The sequence below is a fragment of the Pavona decussata genome, unplaced genomic scaffold (assembly GCF_977016875.1).
Source record: "Pavona decussata unplaced genomic scaffold, jaPavDecu1.1 SCAFFOLD_602, whole genome shotgun sequence".
Classification (NCBI taxonomy): Eukaryota; Metazoa; Cnidaria; class Anthozoa; order Scleractinia; family Agariciidae; genus Pavona; species Pavona decussata.
The window spans coordinates 5,972,894-5,990,746 of record NW_028145860.1 but is presented as its reverse complement, the minus strand read 5'-3'; the positions used below and the strand labels follow the sequence as shown (position 1 = coordinate 5,990,746).

Genomic DNA, 17,853 nt, shown 5'->3' with positions numbered 1-17,853 from the left:
GACCTCAGCCCCACCCCCTAGGAAAAGTGTTTCCGTTTCGCATCAATCCCAGAGTGCAACATTTGCCCCTGAAAAATGTGGGTAGCCCCCGCACATTCATTCTCGCTATATAAAGAGGCGAGAAAATGCGTGCGTAAAGAAGCGCTTTTGGGGCGCTGCGCTCGGCAAGGAACGAGGAAACTGAGTTCTTTAGCCACAATCCTTTGAGAACAGAAGGAAGAAAGCGTGTAATCTAATCAAAACAAACTGAGTTACACAAACATATAAGCTTTATAGTCATTTTTATGGTTTGAGTCGTGCGAGTAGGGAGGATTATTCGTCGAAGAGCAAAACTGTTTCGTCGATTACCTCATCGGCCATCTTGGTGAACCAAAATTATGGCTCTCGCGTCTGGCTCACCGGCCCCATTACGGGACGTAAAACTGGTGCAGTTTGGCGTATTAAGCCCAGATGAGCTTGTGAGTATATTTCTAGATGTACTTTAGGGGGTATTTTGTAGTATTTTACTCAATTTCTTTTTCTAACACATCGTGTGTCGAACACAAAGATCATCACGATCTCACTTACGTACATGTGTGAAGTTAGTTGGCGAAAAGTGACCCGTTTTGTGTTGTGTAGTGGTTCTAGTAGATACGTGTTGTAACTAACTTTTCTTCTTCAACAGAAACAAATGTCTGTTACGACCGAAGGAGGCGTCAAATACTCAGAAACAATGGAAGGCGGTCGGCCAAAGTTGGGTGGCCTCATGGATCCAAGACAAGGAACTATCGATCGCTATTCTCGTTGCCAAACTTGTGCTGGAAATATGACAGATTGCCCCGGTCATTTCGGACATATAGAACTGGCAAAACCGGTGTACCATGTGGGCTTCTACAAGATGATAATCAAATGTTTAAGATGCGTGTGCTTCTACTGTTCAAAGCTTCTCGTTGACGCGGTGAGGAACTTTAGACTTGCTTATTTTGCTAAAATGGCTGGCTGCTCCGAAGGGAATGGGCCGAAACGTGTGCCGTAGTGGGGTAGGGTGGGGGTTACAGCACAAAGGCAATCCATTTTGTAGAAATGGGATTACTTCCACATTTTCTTTCTGTTTTTAGGTTGATCAATAATTGCATGATTTTAAATGTCGAAAAATAATCATCATATTTTTTAAAATAAATTAATTCCCTGCTGTAAACAATCACACCACCCCTACCCCCTTATTTTTTTAAATAACTTTATTTAGAACTTGCCTCAAATAATTTCCCCTTGAATAACAATGCTCATTTGGAACATAAACAAAATTAACTTCCTCCAATTATTGAAGGAAGTTAATTTTGTTATTGTTATTTCAGGCATAGGTGCTTGTTCCTGTTTTTGTGAAATTATGTAACCTTTATCATACTGGACCAGGTAAATTTAAACATTGTTTTTATCTCCTTAGAACAATCCCAAAGTGAAAGAAATACTAACAAAATCCCAGAACCAACCACAGAGGCGTCTGCAACACATATATGACTTGTGCAAAGGGAAAAAGATTTGTGAAGGTGGTGACATTGTTGATGAGAATCAACCAGGTCACGATATTGATGAAACAGAGAGGAAGGTGGTGAGTGCCAGCAGTTATGTTGTTATTTTTTGAAGTCTCCTTTTTGCCAGGAACATTGCAAAGAACAAATAGCTGTTTAGTAGGAGCCAATGGCTGGAAAAATCCACTCTCTACTCTCCACTAATTCACCTGAATTTGCCATCTAACTTCCTTGATCTGAGTGAAAATGTAAGATCTTACTATTTTAGCCTCTTACTTATTTACAGTTTTTTCTGCATAAGCTAAAATTTATGGAAAAGGATAATAAATTTGTTGAGTGTTATGTAGACTTTTTTGTATGTGCATCTTTTTTCTTCCCTCTCCCCCTCCTCCCTCTTTTTTGCTCTTAACTTAAGTTCATTATTTTTTTTTCATCAGAGTCATGGTGGCTGTGGTCGAAATCAACCCCAGATAAGGCGGAGTGGTCTGGACTTGACAGCAGAATGGAAGGAAATTAATGAGGATTCACAGGAAAAAAAGATTCCACTAACAGCAGAACGGGTTCATGAAATATTTAAAAGAATTTCAGATGAAGAATGTGAAATTCTGGGGATGAACCCCAAACATGCGCGCCCTGACTGGATGATTGTGACAGTGTTACCGGTCCCTCCACTGGCTGTAAGGCCTTCCATTGTTATGAGTAGCGGTTCTGCTCGTAGTCAGGTAATGTTAAGTGATCTAATTAATGCTGACGTGTGTTTTTGGAAATGCTGTACGGTGTCTGCATGTCAGTATAATTTGGTTTATGCTTCCATCAGTTTGGTGTTTTTGACATGTAACTACGTCAACTTGTAACTCATTACTTCTTCATATGCTCATATGCAAACAACAGTCATAGTTAGAAAGAAAGGCACAGAAATTTCATACCTTGAAGAAAGGTATTGTGTGTAACTTGTAACATTTTATTACCTGCTGAAAGTCACTTTGTTGTTTGAATTTCCACTTTGTATGAAGAAGTGAGGTGAAGGTTACAGTTTGCATTTTATCTTTCCTTTGTCTGTAGGACGATCTGACTCACAAGCTAGCAGACATAGTGAAGGCAAACAACAATCTTCGCAGAAATGAGCTCAATGGAGCAGCCGCTCACATCATTGCAGAAGATACAAAAATGCTTCAGTACCATGTGGCAACATTCACAGACAATGAAATTCCTGGTTTACCTAGGGTCAGTAGACTAAAATAATGTTCCTTGTGTTTGTTTTTACTAACTTGTACATTAAAAGCTATAAAGGTGTCCACTTGTCTAACCTGAAAGGATTGTCACTTTTGAGCAAAGATTTGCTTGTTTCGATTTTGTTGGACAACAGATTTCCTGGCTGCGATCAGGCCTTAAGGGAAACCATTAGAGAATTGATTAAACAATGTCAAAAATGGATTTAAATGTCAATCAAAGACTTCACTCTATAGCAGGGATATGACTGGATATAAGGAAATGTTTCGCAGCCTTAAGGGATTGTGGTTAGTGTGTGGTGGACTTAACAGAAATGTTTTCTTCTCTCTTCTCAGGCCATGCAGAAGTCTGGTCGTCCACTGAAGTCAGTAAAGCAGAGACTAAAGAGCAAAGAAGGACGAGTCAGAGGAAATCTGATGGGAAAGCGAGTTGACTTTTCTGCTCGAGCTGTTATTACGCCGGATCCTAATTTGTCTATTGACCAAGTTGGGGTTCCACGGACCATTGCTCAGAACCTGACTTTTCCTGAGATTGTCACTCCATTCAACATTGACAGGTTTGATTTTTAACATATCAATATTATTTTACCTATTTATTTTAAACGCACATCTTTTGTCACATTTTCAAACAGTCACACCTAAGGATTTAAATTAATCCACAGGCTTCAATTTAAAACCAAATTCTGGACATTCATAAGAAGCCAGCAACTGATTATTATTATTAGTAGTAGTAGTAGTATCATTATTATTATAATTATTGTGGGTATTTACGATGACAGTGACAGGCAAATCACAGTTTGAAAATGGGAAAAGTCATTTGAGATTTTCGTTAGTATGTGGGAAGTCAGCTTTTTCAGCCATGTATTACACAATCAAAACAAGATGCAATGGTGTTGTTGAATGATCTTTATCTGGCTTGTCTTTAGCATGCAAGAACTTGTGCGTCGAGGTAACAACCAGTATCCAGGTGCCAAGTACATTATCAGGGACAATGGAGAGAGGATTGACCTGAGGTATCACCCCAAACCAAGTGATCTTCATCTACAGTTTGGATACAAGGTGGAGCGACACATCAGAGATGACGATGTTATCATCTTCAATCGTCAGCCTACCCTTCATAAAATGTCCATGATGGGGCACAGAGTGAAGATCTTACCCTGGTCGACATTCAGACTTAATCTCAGGTTTGTAGTTTTCAGTTTTGCAAACAGTCTACACCATTTGCAAATTATCACCGGCAGTGTCGTACATGCCTGCCATGTAACTGACAAAATTACTACTGTAGCATTCTGTCAATGGTATTACATTTTACTTTTTGTTTTTCGTCCTGTGAAAGTTGTGAAGATATCAAAACATTTTGAGTTAGGAGTTAAAAGGCTGGCACATAACTGAGTAAGGAAAAAAATCAGTATTTATTACATTTGGCATAGAAAGAACGCACTCATAATACAGATTGGAGTCGAGATTGTATGAGACAACATTGATTGAATGATGAATGAATGGATCTTGGGACACGTATCTTGCATCCCCCGCAGATTTTGCAGGGTGGATGACATCATCACCAACTTGGCAAAGGAAGGAGAGCCTGGAATCAAATGAATGCACTCCCTAATCTTTGATTATTACTGATGTTGTATATGATGTGACATTTTTTTTTTTAGATACCAATATGTAGCAAAACAGGTGTAAAATAAATAGGAAACCATTACACTTCTAAGCATTCCTTGGAGCAAATTAAGAAATACACGGTGGTGAAAACACAGATTGTGAAAAAGAAACTATTGATAAAAACTTACCAAACCTTTTATTTTAGTGTTACCACTCCATACAATGCAGATTTTGATGGTGATGAGATGAACTTGCATGTGCCTCAATCCCTTGAGGCACGTGCTGAGATTACTGAGATCATGATGGTACCAAGGAACATTGTAACACCACAGTCAAACAAACCAGTCATGGGAATTGTGCAAGACTCCTTGATGGCTGTCAGAAGATTCACAAAGAGAGATGTATTTCTTGAAAAGGTGGGTTCCTCTTTGTTTAAGGGGCAAGCACAGTGAACTCTCTTTACTGTTACATTGGAGGATACAGATAAAATACATGCAAAAAATAGTGTAAGGTTGAGTACAGCAGACAGTGAAGTAAAGTAGAACCCTTATTTTGTGTTCCTTGAATGAAAGTTGTACACTTGCTAGTGAATATCTCAAAATTTGTCCACACACTTCCTTAGATCCATTCCTGGAGTGACATTTATTATGCACTTGTCTAGTGTTAACAGTCTGAACTGTAGCACTATTTAAGTGTGTTATTGTGACACTCAACAGCGCTTAGCTGCAAATTGGGAATGCTTGAGTCATGAGTGTGTGAAATCAATCTACCTCTCTGTGGTGCCTATTTGCCTTCTGGATGTCAAGCTAGGTGCTTCAGTGCACTTAGTGTTCTCTATTTCAGTAAGGTGGCATTACAAGGGACAGTCAGTGTAGTTATATTACTGAAAGTTTATCGTGGAACATTAAGTTCATAAAATGTATTCTGTCCTGGAAACAGTGACAGTGTGTGCTTACCATTTACAAGGAAAACCTGGGAATTCTGGTTGGAAAGTCACGGTACGCCTTGTTGCATTTGGAACATTTCTGAAATTATGGGTAACTGGTTGAAGTTGTACACTTGACTTGACTGACTGCTCTTTTTGGGTTTCTTAGTTGATGCTGGTTCATTTTGTACACACTCCATCCTTTATTAGGACAAGTCTCATCCTGTACATTTATGCCTTGAATTTCCAACTGGGTGGTTTCTGTAAACAGGGAACTCCCAACATGTACCATCTTTGATTCAGTGCATTGATGCTTTGACATATCTACATAGGCATGTGTACATGTATTAAAGCAAAATTCATTTTCCATATTATTTGCGTGGGTTTCATTTGGCCTGTTACTTGTTCTTAGCAACCATTTTGTCAGGGGAAGGGTTCTTGTTCATCATTTTATGTATTTTAATACGTAGGATACAATGATGAATCTGATGATGTGGATCCTTGACTGGGACGGCAAAATTCCGCAGCCTGCCATCCTCAAACCCAAACCTCTGTGGACAGGCAAACAGGTCTTTAGTATGATCATTCCAGGAAATGTGAACATGGTCCGTACACACAGCACCCATCCTGATGATGAAGATAGCGGGCCATACAAACACATCTCACCTGGTGACACAAAGGTACAGTTTTCATAACATTATTTACTTTTTTCCGAGAGAATGCATTCTTGCATTATTTTGTTGTGAACTGTACTTGTTCATATACAGCCATCCAACTGTACTTTGGAAAATTAGTGTCCTATTGTTTGAATATTACTAATGCTGCAAAGGCAACAGGAGATCTGTACATAAGTAGAAAAAATATTCACACCAAAATAAGTACATCCAGACCATCCTTAGCTAAACACATTTCTCTAATTAGTATAGTTTGTTTTATTAATGATAATTATTATCCTGATTTTGGCAGGTTTTGATTGAACACGGGGAGCTGATCTCAGGTATTCTGTGCAAGAAATCTCTGGGAACTTCATCAGGCAGTTTGGTCCACATTGTTGCTGTTGAGCTTGGTCATGAGATTGCTCGTTGCTTCTATGGCAACATCCAGACTGTTGTGAACAACTGGACACTGATTGAAGGACACAGTATCGGTATTGGTGACTGTATCGCCGACAATGAAACTTATGAAGAAATCCAAAGAGTAACAAAGAAGGCCAAGGTAAAATGCAAGACCATGGAAAAGAAACGTCGTGGTCAGGGCTCTTGTTATGTTTACCTTCAGGACTTTTAATAGTGGTTACAGCGCTCTCAAAATGTTTTGTTGTGGTAGACAGTAGTACAGGGAGAGTAATAGGTAGCCAGGGCTGGGTCCCCTTGCGTGCACTGGAGCCATACTGGGAAGTTTGTATTTAAAATGCTGAAGTTTTACACCACGATTTTAGCATAAAAACTGCTACACGAACATCAAGTTTAGTCCAAGTGCATGCCAAAAAGCTATACAAAATACGCCAGAAGTTGGTGTAAATTGCTTGGTTTTACGCCAAAGATCTTCGGCATAACATTGATGTTTTTCAGTATGGTGTTGGAGGTTCCATTGAGGAGTCAATGGAAAATAAGTGACAAATGATGGGCTCACCAGCTGCCTTCAAACCAACTGAAAGCTACACGTTAACTTGACATAGTTTGTTGGCAGCAGTTCTTGAACTTTATTTAAGAGCTGTTTTTCATTCCACCCTCCCCCCCCCCCCCCACCAAAAAAAAATAATAATGATAAAAGAATCTGCAAAGATTTGCTAAAAAGAGCAACGATCAGCTGAATGAGCAACGCAAGTTATGCAATGAACAACAAGGGCCCTGCAAAACCCCTTGTGGCCACGTCGCAGGTCACCTACAGCTGAGGGGGAAACTGCTGGCTACATTGGTTTGAGTTTAACTTTATCTTAATTATATTAACCCACATTGAAAAAAAAAAAAATCTGTATCTGTGAGCATATTTTCAGCACGTGTATAATTTTCATGTTATTGGGATTTTACAGCAAGATGTGATAGAAGTGATTGAGAAAGCTCACAATGACGATCTTGAGCCCACACCTGGAAACACACTGAGGCAGACATTTGAGAACCAGGTGAACCGCATTCTGAATGACTGTCGTGACAAGACTGGAGGAAGTGCCCAGAAAAGCTTGTCAGAATACAACAACTTCAAAGCTATGGTGGTGTCAGGTTCTAAGGGATCTAAAATTAACATTTCCCAGGTCAGTACCATGACAGTGTATTCTACAGGAGAGTAAAGTGTTCATCCAGTATTTTGAACTTGTTACCTCTTCTAAACATCTTTTTATTTTACAGTTTGTTGTTAACCATTTTTACTGATTACTTTCAACTAAAATTTATTTCCTCAACTTGATTACCTCCATTAGTTGATGCCATTTTTAATTCAGTGAAGCAACCTTGAGGCTCTAGTTAAAATTTAACTCATATTTTTAAAGTAGTAATTTATATTTGTATCTATATTTTGAAACATTCTAAGTCCAATTTATCTCACTTTCTTTGCTTTCAGGTTATTGCTGTGGTAGGCCAGCAGAACGTGGAAGGTAAACGGATTCCATTTGGTTTCCGTCACCGCACCCTTCCTCACTTTATTAAGGATGATTATGGTCCAGAGAGTAGAGGATTTGTGGAGAATTCCTACCTTGCTGGACTGACTCCAACTGAGTTTTATTTCCACGCCATGGGAGGTCGTGAAGGATTGATTGACACTGCTGTAAAAACCAGTGAAACTGGTAAGTCTAGTATTACTTTAGTGGCTAATGGTCCTAAAAATCAACATACTGTAAAAGTTGTGTTTTATGGTACATGTATGCAGTTGCAAGCTTAGCAGTTAGCTTGGCGGTGCATTGGAATTCGATTGGGAATTTTGAGGGGTTGGAGAGTCAAAAGGCAAAATTTTTAAAGGGAAGAATGAAGCTAAATTTGAACAACCCTAAGGATGGGGATCCGAACCCAAAATGAATAGTTCCAGGAACAACACAACACAGCTCTAACAGTGATCTGTTTATTTTTTTCTTTTTATCCTTTTATCAGAACTAATAGAAACCAGTCTTGTAGTACCCATGTTGTACTTACAATATCATTTTTGTTAGCAAATTCTGTGGGAAGAATAACCATTTATGTTGATCAATCATTGACATTCATGTCCAGCGGTATACATAGGCAGAAGGTTCAGTAGCAATCAGAGGGTTCATGGGATGTTTTGTGTTATATGTAGGTTATATTCAAAGACGTTTGATCAAGGCCATGGAAGGTCTTATGGTGGCTTATGATGGAACAATCAGAAATTCAAACAACCAGATGATTCAGCTGAGGTATGGAGAGGATGGAATGGATGGAGGTGCTGTTGAGTTCCAGAATATGCCTTCAATAAAACCAAACAATTCAGCCTTTGAAAAGAAGTTTCATTTTGACTGTGCCAATGAGAGGTAGGTAGAATTCACTTGGAGCTAAAATGAATTTGGAATGCAGAAATATAAGAACCTAATCCCCAAGAATAATATATATGTATATTTTTTGCAGTTTTACTGCATTCATTTCCCATGTGGAAGACTCATTCTAAATTGCAAATTTGAGAAATTTCCTAAAATGCCCATTTGAGAAAAAGTGAAAATCAAAGAAATGGCAGTAAAAGATCATACTGGCAATAGCTTTCATTTGAGTGGTCATGCTGAAGGATTATCATTTTATATCCAAGGTGAAAAGACAACTGAAAATAAATGCAACATGATAAAGAGAGTGTTGCTCAAACATTGTGGTAAAGTGATAAGTGAAATTCACAATTCCTTCTTTTTTATTTGCACAGACGCCTCCGTCGTCATCTGCAGGAAGATGTAGTGCGAGACCTATGCAGCAGTGCTGCAGCTCTTCAGGAACTGGAAACAGAGTTCAATCAATTGCAAGAAGACAGAGAGATTCTTCGCAGGATTATTCCTTCTGGAAACTCAAAGGTAAGGGCTAAAAGATAACCCATGTCCTCCTTTCCCAGACGAGAAATGAAACAAGAAACCCTACCTACCCTCCCTAACTAAACTCCATTTTATGGTATTTTTACTTTGTTTCACTGGTGTATGTTGTTTTCAGGTTGCACTGCCTGTGAATCTTGGTCGCTTGATTTGGAATGCCCAGAAGACCTTTCATCTGACTAACAGAACGCCAAGTGATTTGCACCCACTTAGAGTTGTTGAAGGTATGAGATACTTTGATGAATTATAAAATAATACTCTTTATTAAAAACTGAATCATTGTATAATGCAATTCGAGGGATTTGATTGGCTTAGCGGCCATGGTATATGAGCCATTATACCATGGCCGAGAAATGGCGACCATTAAATTGCCTTCTGGTCGTTCTTGCACAGCGAAATCAGTAAGATCTAGCAATATTTCTCGGTTGTTTTTAATAAAACAATTATTCCACTTGCGCTCGTTGGATATGAGATGATTATAGCCAACTCGGCGCTACGCGCCTCGTTGGCTATCTATCATCTCATATCCAATGCGCGCTCGTGGAATAATTGTTAAATATCCAGTTGAGCTCTGCACACTGAATGATAATTTCCCTGAGCACAAACACGACATTTTTCAAACTGTATTAAACCTGACTTTTGAATGTGGTTCAATGTAGGTGTACGTGAACTGTCCAAGAAACTGATAATTGTACATGGCGAGGATGACATCAGCAAACAAGCTCAATTTAATGCCACACTGTTGTTCAACATTCTTCTCCGTTCCACCCTGTGCTCCAAACGAATTGCTGAAGAGTTTCACTTGTCATCAGAAGCCTTTGAGTGGCTGCTGGGTGAGATTGAAACGCGCTTCAATCTCTCGATGGTAAGAATGAAGTTGGATGATAAGTTTTTCAGCATACTGCAACTGGAAAATTCAAAATACAGAACTTGATTCTTAACAGCTTTAATTAGGGTTACACCAAGATAGTTGCAGAAGGGAGATGGTTGTTCAGAAAGGTTCATTTGTCCGTAAAAATGTCCTTTACCTTAAGCTTCAACAGTAATCAGCATCACATTGCAATTTTTTTGTTGTTGTATCATTTGTTCACATTTTTAAGCACAGGTCACACGTGAAGAAAGGAAATGACCACAATGATAAATTGTCTTGAATTTTAAATGTCTTCTCACAACTATTATGATAACAAACTATGGAGATCAGGAGGGAGAATTTGTTTGTTGATATCTGATAGTTGATATCAAGGTTTAAAGGGCTCAACAGCTGATGTCTCGTTGCATTGTTTTTCAGGTAAAACCAGGCGAAATGGTAGGTGCATTAGCTGCCCAGTCTCTTGGTGAGCCTGCCACTCAGATGACCCTGAACACTTTCCATTATGCTGGTGTATCAGCCAAGAACGTTACTCTTGGTGTGCCTCGACTCAAAGAAATCATCAACGTCTCTAAGAAACCTAAAACTCCATCACTGACTGTTTTCCTTGTGGGACAGCCAGCCAGAGATGCAGAGAAAGCCAAGGTTTGTGTTTAAAACTAAATGCCACATTTCTTTTTTTCAGAAATATAATTATTATAAAGTCAAAAGGCCAGTGGGAAGAGCTAGTACAATCATGGCTTTCATTTGAATGGTCACAATTAGAAATTTATTCTCAACAAGAAATTTGTGTTGGATTTGAAACTGTCATACCCCTCCCCCAACTAACTGATGGGTGGGTTGTGGGGGTGGGGGGAGGATGGAGACTACTTTTTGGAGGGGCTTAAATTTAAACTTTGGTAGGATGTTGAATATGAACTCTGCGGCATGGGTTATTTTACCTGGCGTCAGAAGACTTCTTGCTTTACTCAGCTGCACATGCTCTGAATGGACAAATTTTCACCGGGGCTTTGAAATTTTGCAATACGTTCGATAGGAACTCTGTATTATGGGCTGTTTTAATGGTATTCAGTCCAATTCTTTGCTTAACTCAGTTAGGCGTGTGTGGTATGTCAGAGATGCCAATGGCTACCACAAAGGATCCACCGCCATACGTACATGTAAGTACAATAAATATGTCATGCTAACGGGTTCTGAGTCAAGGAAAAAGTCACAAAAAGATGGCGTGACTTTGTTTTGCTGACTCTCCCTTACATTACGTGATGTCATACCGGACGTTGCCTACAACAATGATATTTTGACCGAGCAAAACCAAGAAGTCTGGGGTAGGTGACCAACACGAAAAGTGGGAAAACAAAGGAAAGTAAAAGATAAAGAAGGGTATTACTAGAAACGTCACATCATGTGACGGCTACTTAATTATAATTGAAAGTTATGGGGTAGGTAGGAGGTTATTTAGTTCTCAAATACAGGCTCATTCCTAGATTAATTTGTGGCCATTAAAACTTGTTTTGCAAACCATACAGTCCTGCTTTTAGAAGCTATATATGTGTAGTGTTCCTGCATATAAATGCTAGAAGCTACCACTGGAGATTACACCTCACATGCATCCCTTCTAAAAGGTTTGACTGTGTTTTCTTTTGAACTTGTTTGTTCTTTTCCACCAGGATGTGCTCTGTCGTTTGGAACATACAACCTTGCGCAAGGTCACAGCAAACACTGCAATTTATTATGATCCAGACCCTCAGAACACTGTTGTAGCTGAGGACCAAGACTTTGTGAATGTGTACTATGAAATGCCTGACTTTGATGTGACTCGCATCTCGCCCTGGCTTCTGCGTATTGAACTTGACCGCAAGCGCATGACAGACAAGAAACTTACCATGGAGCAGATCTCTGAGAAAATAAATTTGGGTTTTGGTGATGATCTCAACTGCATCTTCAATGATGACAATGCAGAGAAACTTGTGCTGCGGATCAGGATTATGAACAATGATGATGCAAAATTCCAAGATGTAAGCTACTCTGAAATTTTTAGTTTTTGTTATCTTGACTTTGAACAACAATACTAATGTTACCTCTGCAGAACTGCCTTAAGTAACTGACACATCATCTCAAATTTTGTGACGTTGATTGACAAATCTGTCTTTAATGTATGTACTATTTGTCCTTGCAGGAGGAAGAGCAGCTTGACAAGATGGACGATGATGTGTTTTTAAGGTGCATTGAAGCAAACATGCTGACTGACATGACCCTGCAGGGAATTGAAGCAATTTCCAAGGTGTACATGAACCTGCCTAATGAAGACAACAAGAAAAGAGTGACCATCACTGAGGAAGGAGAGTTCAAACACATCTCTGAGTGGATCCTGGAGACTGATGGTGTCTCACTTATGAGGGTAAGTACTTACAACAGAACGTTAACATTGTTAATAAAGGGTATTTTTCTATGTGAGGAAGGTGAGTGCTGTTTCAGAGCAGGTTGTAATCTCAGCTTTATTGTAATGTTATGTTGATTTAGTCTTTAGCTCTTCAAAATAATAGTGTTATCATTTGCTTTCTTTTGTTTTCTGCAGGTTCTGAGTGAAAAAGACATTGATCCTGTACGCACTACTTCTAACGACATCTGTGAAATATTTTCTGTAAGTCAATTTCTTATCACATAATGTAAAGTTTTCATTATTTGTCCTGCTTCAAAGGATAAACTCTGTAATGTTGAATCTTAGTTAAAGCGTCTTTAGTCTTGTGACAGAAATTTCTACATTGTATTGCTTAATTTCTTTCAGGGAGGTTAATGGGTTTAAAATCACATTTCACCCTGAATATGGTTATGTCATTGATGTGATATTCTGTCTTGTTGCAGGTTCTTGGAGTTGAGGCAGTACGGAAGGCAGTTGAACGTGAGATGAATCATGTCATCTCGTTTGACGGCTCTTATGTCAATTACCGTCATTTAGCTCTGCTGTGTGACATCATGACATGTCGAGGCCATCTGATGGCCATCACAAGACATGGTATCAATCGGCAGGAGGTTGGCGCATTGATGAGATGTTCGTTTGAAGAAACGGTAAGTGATGACTTAACGTTGAATATGCAACTGGCAACAACTGAGAATAGACCATGTAGTATGTCTTGTGTTAGTTTTTGGTATGTTTGACCTGGTTAATTAGAGCACACACATTGGACAGTCAAGATCTTTGAAACAGTTGGCAGGGTTCACTGATGCAAAGCAAAATGAAAGGACATTTAGGTGCAAGGAATCAGGCAATTGAGTTTCCTGTTAATATTAGTTTGCCTATTTTAACTTAGGTTGATGTGCTCATGGATGCTGCCTCACATGCAGAGGTAGATCACCTGCGAGGTGTAAGTGAGTGCCTGATCTTAGGCAAGCTGCCACGGTTAGGAACAGGAAGCTTTGATTTGATGTTAGATGCAGAGAAGTGCAAGTTTGGAATGGAGATTCCAACTAATGTCATGGGACCTGGCATGATGGGCGGGCCTCTTGCTGGTGAGTCCACACAATGTCAAAAATTTAATTCTCCTTTCTTGTTTGTATCAAATGTTATGTTCCAGTGTGGGAGAGATTACTATTTATAATATCCTTGAATTCAAAGGAAATTTGAGTATTGAAACGTGATTTATTTTGTGCATTTATTTTATGGAAATCTGTTTTTAAAACATTTTGACACCCCACTCTGGGGCCAGATTTTAAATACAGTCAACTCCCGATAACTCGAACCTTCAAGGGAAATTAAGAAAGGTTCAAGTTGTTGGGAGTTTGAGTTATGGAGGGTGAAATTATGAAGAAAATGACCTGAAAGGAAAGGAAAATTGGTTCGAGTTAGCGCGAGGTTCAAGTTAGCGAGGGTTCTAGTTATCGGGAGTCGACTGTAATGGAGCACCCATACCAATAATTGTTTAAATGGTGTTTAATTCATATTAATTTTTTTAATATTTCCAGGCACTGGAATGTTCTTTGGTGCGGCAGGATCTCCAACAGCAAAATCACCACAAATGACACCATGGAACATGGGAGCCACGCCTGCCTACACAGATGCCTGGAGCCCTGGAATGGGAAGTGGCATGACACCAGGAGCGGCTGGATTCTCACCTGCCGCTTCTGAAGCCAGCGGGTTTAGCCCTGGAGGTTACAGCCCAGCCTGGAGCCCGCAGCCACAATCTCCAGCATCTCCAGGTCCTAGCAGTCCCTATATTCCAAGTCCAGTGGCAGCAAGTCCAAATTACTCCCCTGCGAGTCCTGCGTTTATGCCAAGCTCACCTTCCATGTCACCTGCAAGTCCATCATACTCACCAACATCTCCAGGGTACTCCCCAAGTTCCCCATCAACTGGATACTCACCAGCAAGTCCAAGCTACTCTCCTACTTCACCATCGTATTCTCCCACCTCACCTTCCTACTCCCCTACCTCTCCTTCCTACAGCCCTACCTCTCCGTCATATTCTCCCACCTCTCCTTCTTATTCGCCGACTTCTCCTTCTTACAGCCCTTCATCGCCATCTTATTCCCCCAGCTCTCCGTCATATTCCCCCACATCACCCTCCTATTCTCCCACATCTCCTTCCTATTCCCCCACTTCTCCATCATACTCGCCCACATCCCCATCTTACTCCCCTACCTCACCAAGTTACAGTCCAACATCCCCTTCCTACTCCCCCACATCACCCTCATACTCCCCTACCTCCCCTTCATATTCACCCTCCTCACCATCTTATTCCCCCACATCCCCCAGTTATTCCCCTCAGTCACCGTCATATTCTCCCTCTTCACCCTCATATTCTCCATCATCTCCCAAGTATTCCCCAACCTCACCCAGCTACTCTCCTACCTCGCCAAAGTACAGCCCTACATCACCAACATATTCACCCACTTCTCCCTCATATTCCCCTTCCTCTCCAAAGTATTCCCCCTCTTCACCATCCTACACCCCTTCATCTCCAACTTATTCTCCTACCTCCCCAACCTACTCCCCTTCCTCTCCTCGCTATTCTCCTACCTCACCTCAGTACACCCCTTCCTCACCACAGTACAGTCCTAGTTCACCACATTACTCGCCAACTTCCCCCACATTTACACCAGCATCAGCTCAGTACAGTCCAAGCTCGCCTAAGTACAGTCCAGCTGGTAGTGGGCCCTCTCCTTCCCCACAGTATTCACCATCATCACCTCATTATTCACCACCATAAAGCTGAAGTGAACCTTGTTCATGGCAGTCAAAATTCCTTTGGAGAGTGATGCAATAAAGAGGGAAGCCTTATGAATGCAAACATTGCAATAGGTGTGACGTGGAGAGGAGCCTCATGAATGAAAACATTTTGGCAATTCTATTTACTGAAATGCACCTTGTGTGCACACATAATGAGATATACAGCTTTGGAAGCTGAAGAGACTTAGTGTGCATTGTTACTGCTGTGTATTGTATCCATAATGAAGAATTGTGTCAGTAGCTTAATACAGTTTAAAATAGAAGTTACTTTGGTAATCGTATACTTTGAAATTTTTTCAGCTTGTATTGGTTAACAAGAAGTAAACTATTATCCTTTAAAGGGATTTTCTTGATTGATATGTTTGAAAAATGAAAAAGAATTTTTTTATTTTAATTTACACTTTGACTGCTAAGTTCAAAACTGAAAAAAAAATTCAAAAAAATAATTTCTTGTTTAATTTAATATCGGGAAATTATTTCCCGTTTCAGCTCCACAGGAAGGCTCTGAGTCTGCCTTCACGTAATTATTATATTTTCTTAACGGATTCAAAAGTAGAATCGCATTTCAGACTTGAAGTATGAAAACGAAGATAGCTCTATTACAAAAAAAAAAAAAAAGAAGAAAAAAGATCAAGAAGCAACAGTCAGTTTATGCGTTAGTACGTAGTTCAATTTTGCGTGATTCTTTTGGCAAATAATTATTTAACCCTACAAACTTAGTTGATATGGATCCACAAAAGAACAAGTAACGGTGAGAAAAGTTCAAAACTTATACTATTGTATTAATTAATTTAAGGTTATGTAGTTCATCTCCCAAACCCACAAAATTGTTACATAAAAAGCACCAATCAAGAAAAAAAAAAAAAAAAAAACCTTTAAGATTGACTGCCTTTTTTCTGAGTGAACGTATTCTTTATTCAATAATCTATTAGATTAATTTTGTAACAGTTTAAAAATGATACTTGATAGTCAAAAATGATAGTCAAGCTATTGTTTTGTCTTGGAGTAAACGTTGACAATTAGTGAGTTTAGCGGGAAATTTCATCATTTAAAACAGCATTACAATTTTATTGACAGTGGTATATTGTTCAAGTGGGGAGAAGCGTTGCGTAATGACCCTAATGACGGCTGCATAGGAGACCACATATTCTTCAGTCACTGACCAATCTTATGGTTGGTCAAAACTCCCGAAGCTGTTAGTACAGGACTGTTTCGAGTAAAGAACAAAACCGATTGTTATCGAACTCGGTAGGCTTTACTGCAGAATACCTGACCACTCGGAAGGGTGTTTTGAAAACAACGGATATGCGAATGTGCTGTCGTAATGAGAATATTGATAAAGTCGCTACGAATTTACGTGGCCACTTGTGAAACGGTTGTAATTTCCAACTGTGTGAACAATAGAAACTATTAACGGGTTTCTTTTTATAAAGAACCAGTATCCGCGTCGAAACAGTTTAGGCAAGTCAGACCCCTCTTTTGTCTCTATCAGAGCACGTAGACTCGTGAAGCATACCGTGGACCGGCATTCTGATACATAGACTATAGGGCCGTTTACCCGGCAGGATCTCGTTAAAAAATGTAGTACGTTACCTATAATTTTTGTAATACTCGCGCTGTTTCGGGAACAGCACAGGTATTTATAGCCTCCCACGCAGACGTCCTTAGGGGTAAGGACGTCTGCGTGGGAGGCAAAGGTATTTACAAAAACTTTGTACCGTACCACTTGTTAACATGTCCGTACCATTTTTACCTGTCGTGTAATCAGCCCTTCTGTTTAAACAGTCCTCCGAAGTGGTTAGGCACTCTGCAGTTTCCCTATTTCAGTCACTTAGGTTAGACGTTTCAAGCCTTACTCGTTTAGGGGGATTCCTTGCATATGGAAGTAGAATGTTACATTATGACCCTTAGGATGTAACGTTTGTTGAGTACTTTAATAAATAAATAAAAAAAAAAAAACCAAGAACTCTGTGTTAATATTTGAGTTTTCCTCTTTATTGAGAATTCTTTATACGTTCGAGAAACTGGTCAACGTACTTCTGTAAGTAAGGACAAGGACAAATTATCGATCCGAATGCTAACTTCCCAGGATTTTTCTCTTCCCTCGCGGAAGAGGGAGACTTTCCTGGTACATGCAACGAGGTTGCTGTCGATCTACCCTGTCTCCCGTCAGATCAGTTTAAAAAAAAAAAAGAAAGGAAAGGAAAGGGCGCATTCGAGTTTACAACAGAATTCCCAGTCTAAAGTGCTTTCGTCTGAAATGTCAGCCTTCTCCTCCTCCTAAGCCACAGGGGGGCGAGAGAGGGAGAGTTTGTCTCCTAGGGGGAGGAGACGGCTGACATTTCAGACTAAAAGCAGTGGCATACGCCTGCCGCCAAGTTTTTTGTTTGTTCATTAAATTTGACACTGGATCTAAAACATGAGATGATTAGCGTCCACCTACTTTCTTGCCATACCTCTTCCTTTACTATGATATTTA

The 17,853-nt window shown here is 39.8% G+C and overlaps 1 protein-coding gene and 1 non-coding gene across 2 annotated transcripts; both read left to right on the top strand.

Moving 5' to 3' along the window:
- The first annotated feature begins 131 nt into the window (after window positions 1-131).
- On the top strand, window positions 132-17,333 carry LOC146449661 (DNA-directed RNA polymerase II subunit RPB1-like). Its single transcript, XM_085101934.1, has 23 exons — window positions 132-458; window positions 665-937; window positions 1,424-1,588; window positions 1,946-2,230; window positions 2,571-2,732; window positions 3,074-3,294; window positions 3,664-3,921; window positions 4,551-4,761; window positions 5,741-5,950; window positions 6,237-6,485; window positions 7,303-7,521; window positions 7,827-8,049; window positions 8,535-8,745; window positions 9,123-9,267; window positions 9,401-9,506; window positions 9,942-10,147; window positions 10,571-10,795; window positions 11,818-12,165; window positions 12,327-12,548; window positions 12,726-12,791; window positions 13,013-13,216; window positions 13,459-13,657; window positions 14,111-17,333. Exons 1-23 carry the CDS (start codon window positions 378-380, stop codon window positions 15,352-15,354), a joined length of 5,733 nt encoding a protein of 1,910 aa, XP_084958060.1. The 5' UTR covers window positions 132-377; the 3' UTR covers window positions 15,355-17,333.
- Window positions 4,953-5,216, top strand: LOC146449662 (small nucleolar RNA SNORA53). Its single transcript, XR_014860714.1, has one exon. It is a non-coding gene; the product is annotated as a small nucleolar RNA SNORA53 (small nucleolar RNA).
- Window positions 17,334-17,853: the final 520 nt, after the last annotated feature.

Bases quoted from the DNA above. Each gene is read 5' to 3' on its own strand.
- LOC146449661 (XM_085101934.1), top strand. From the start codon at position 378: ATGGCTCTCGCGTCTGGCTCACCGGCCCCATTACGGGACGTAAAACTG. The intron at 459-664 runs GTGAGTATATTT...CTTCTTCAACAG, and splicing joins TATTAAGCCCAGATGAGCTT to AAACAAATGTCTGTTACGAC. The intron at 12,792-13,012 runs GTAAGTCAATTT...GTCTTGTTGCAG, and splicing joins ACATCTGTGAAATATTTTCT to GTTCTTGGAGTTGAGGCAGT.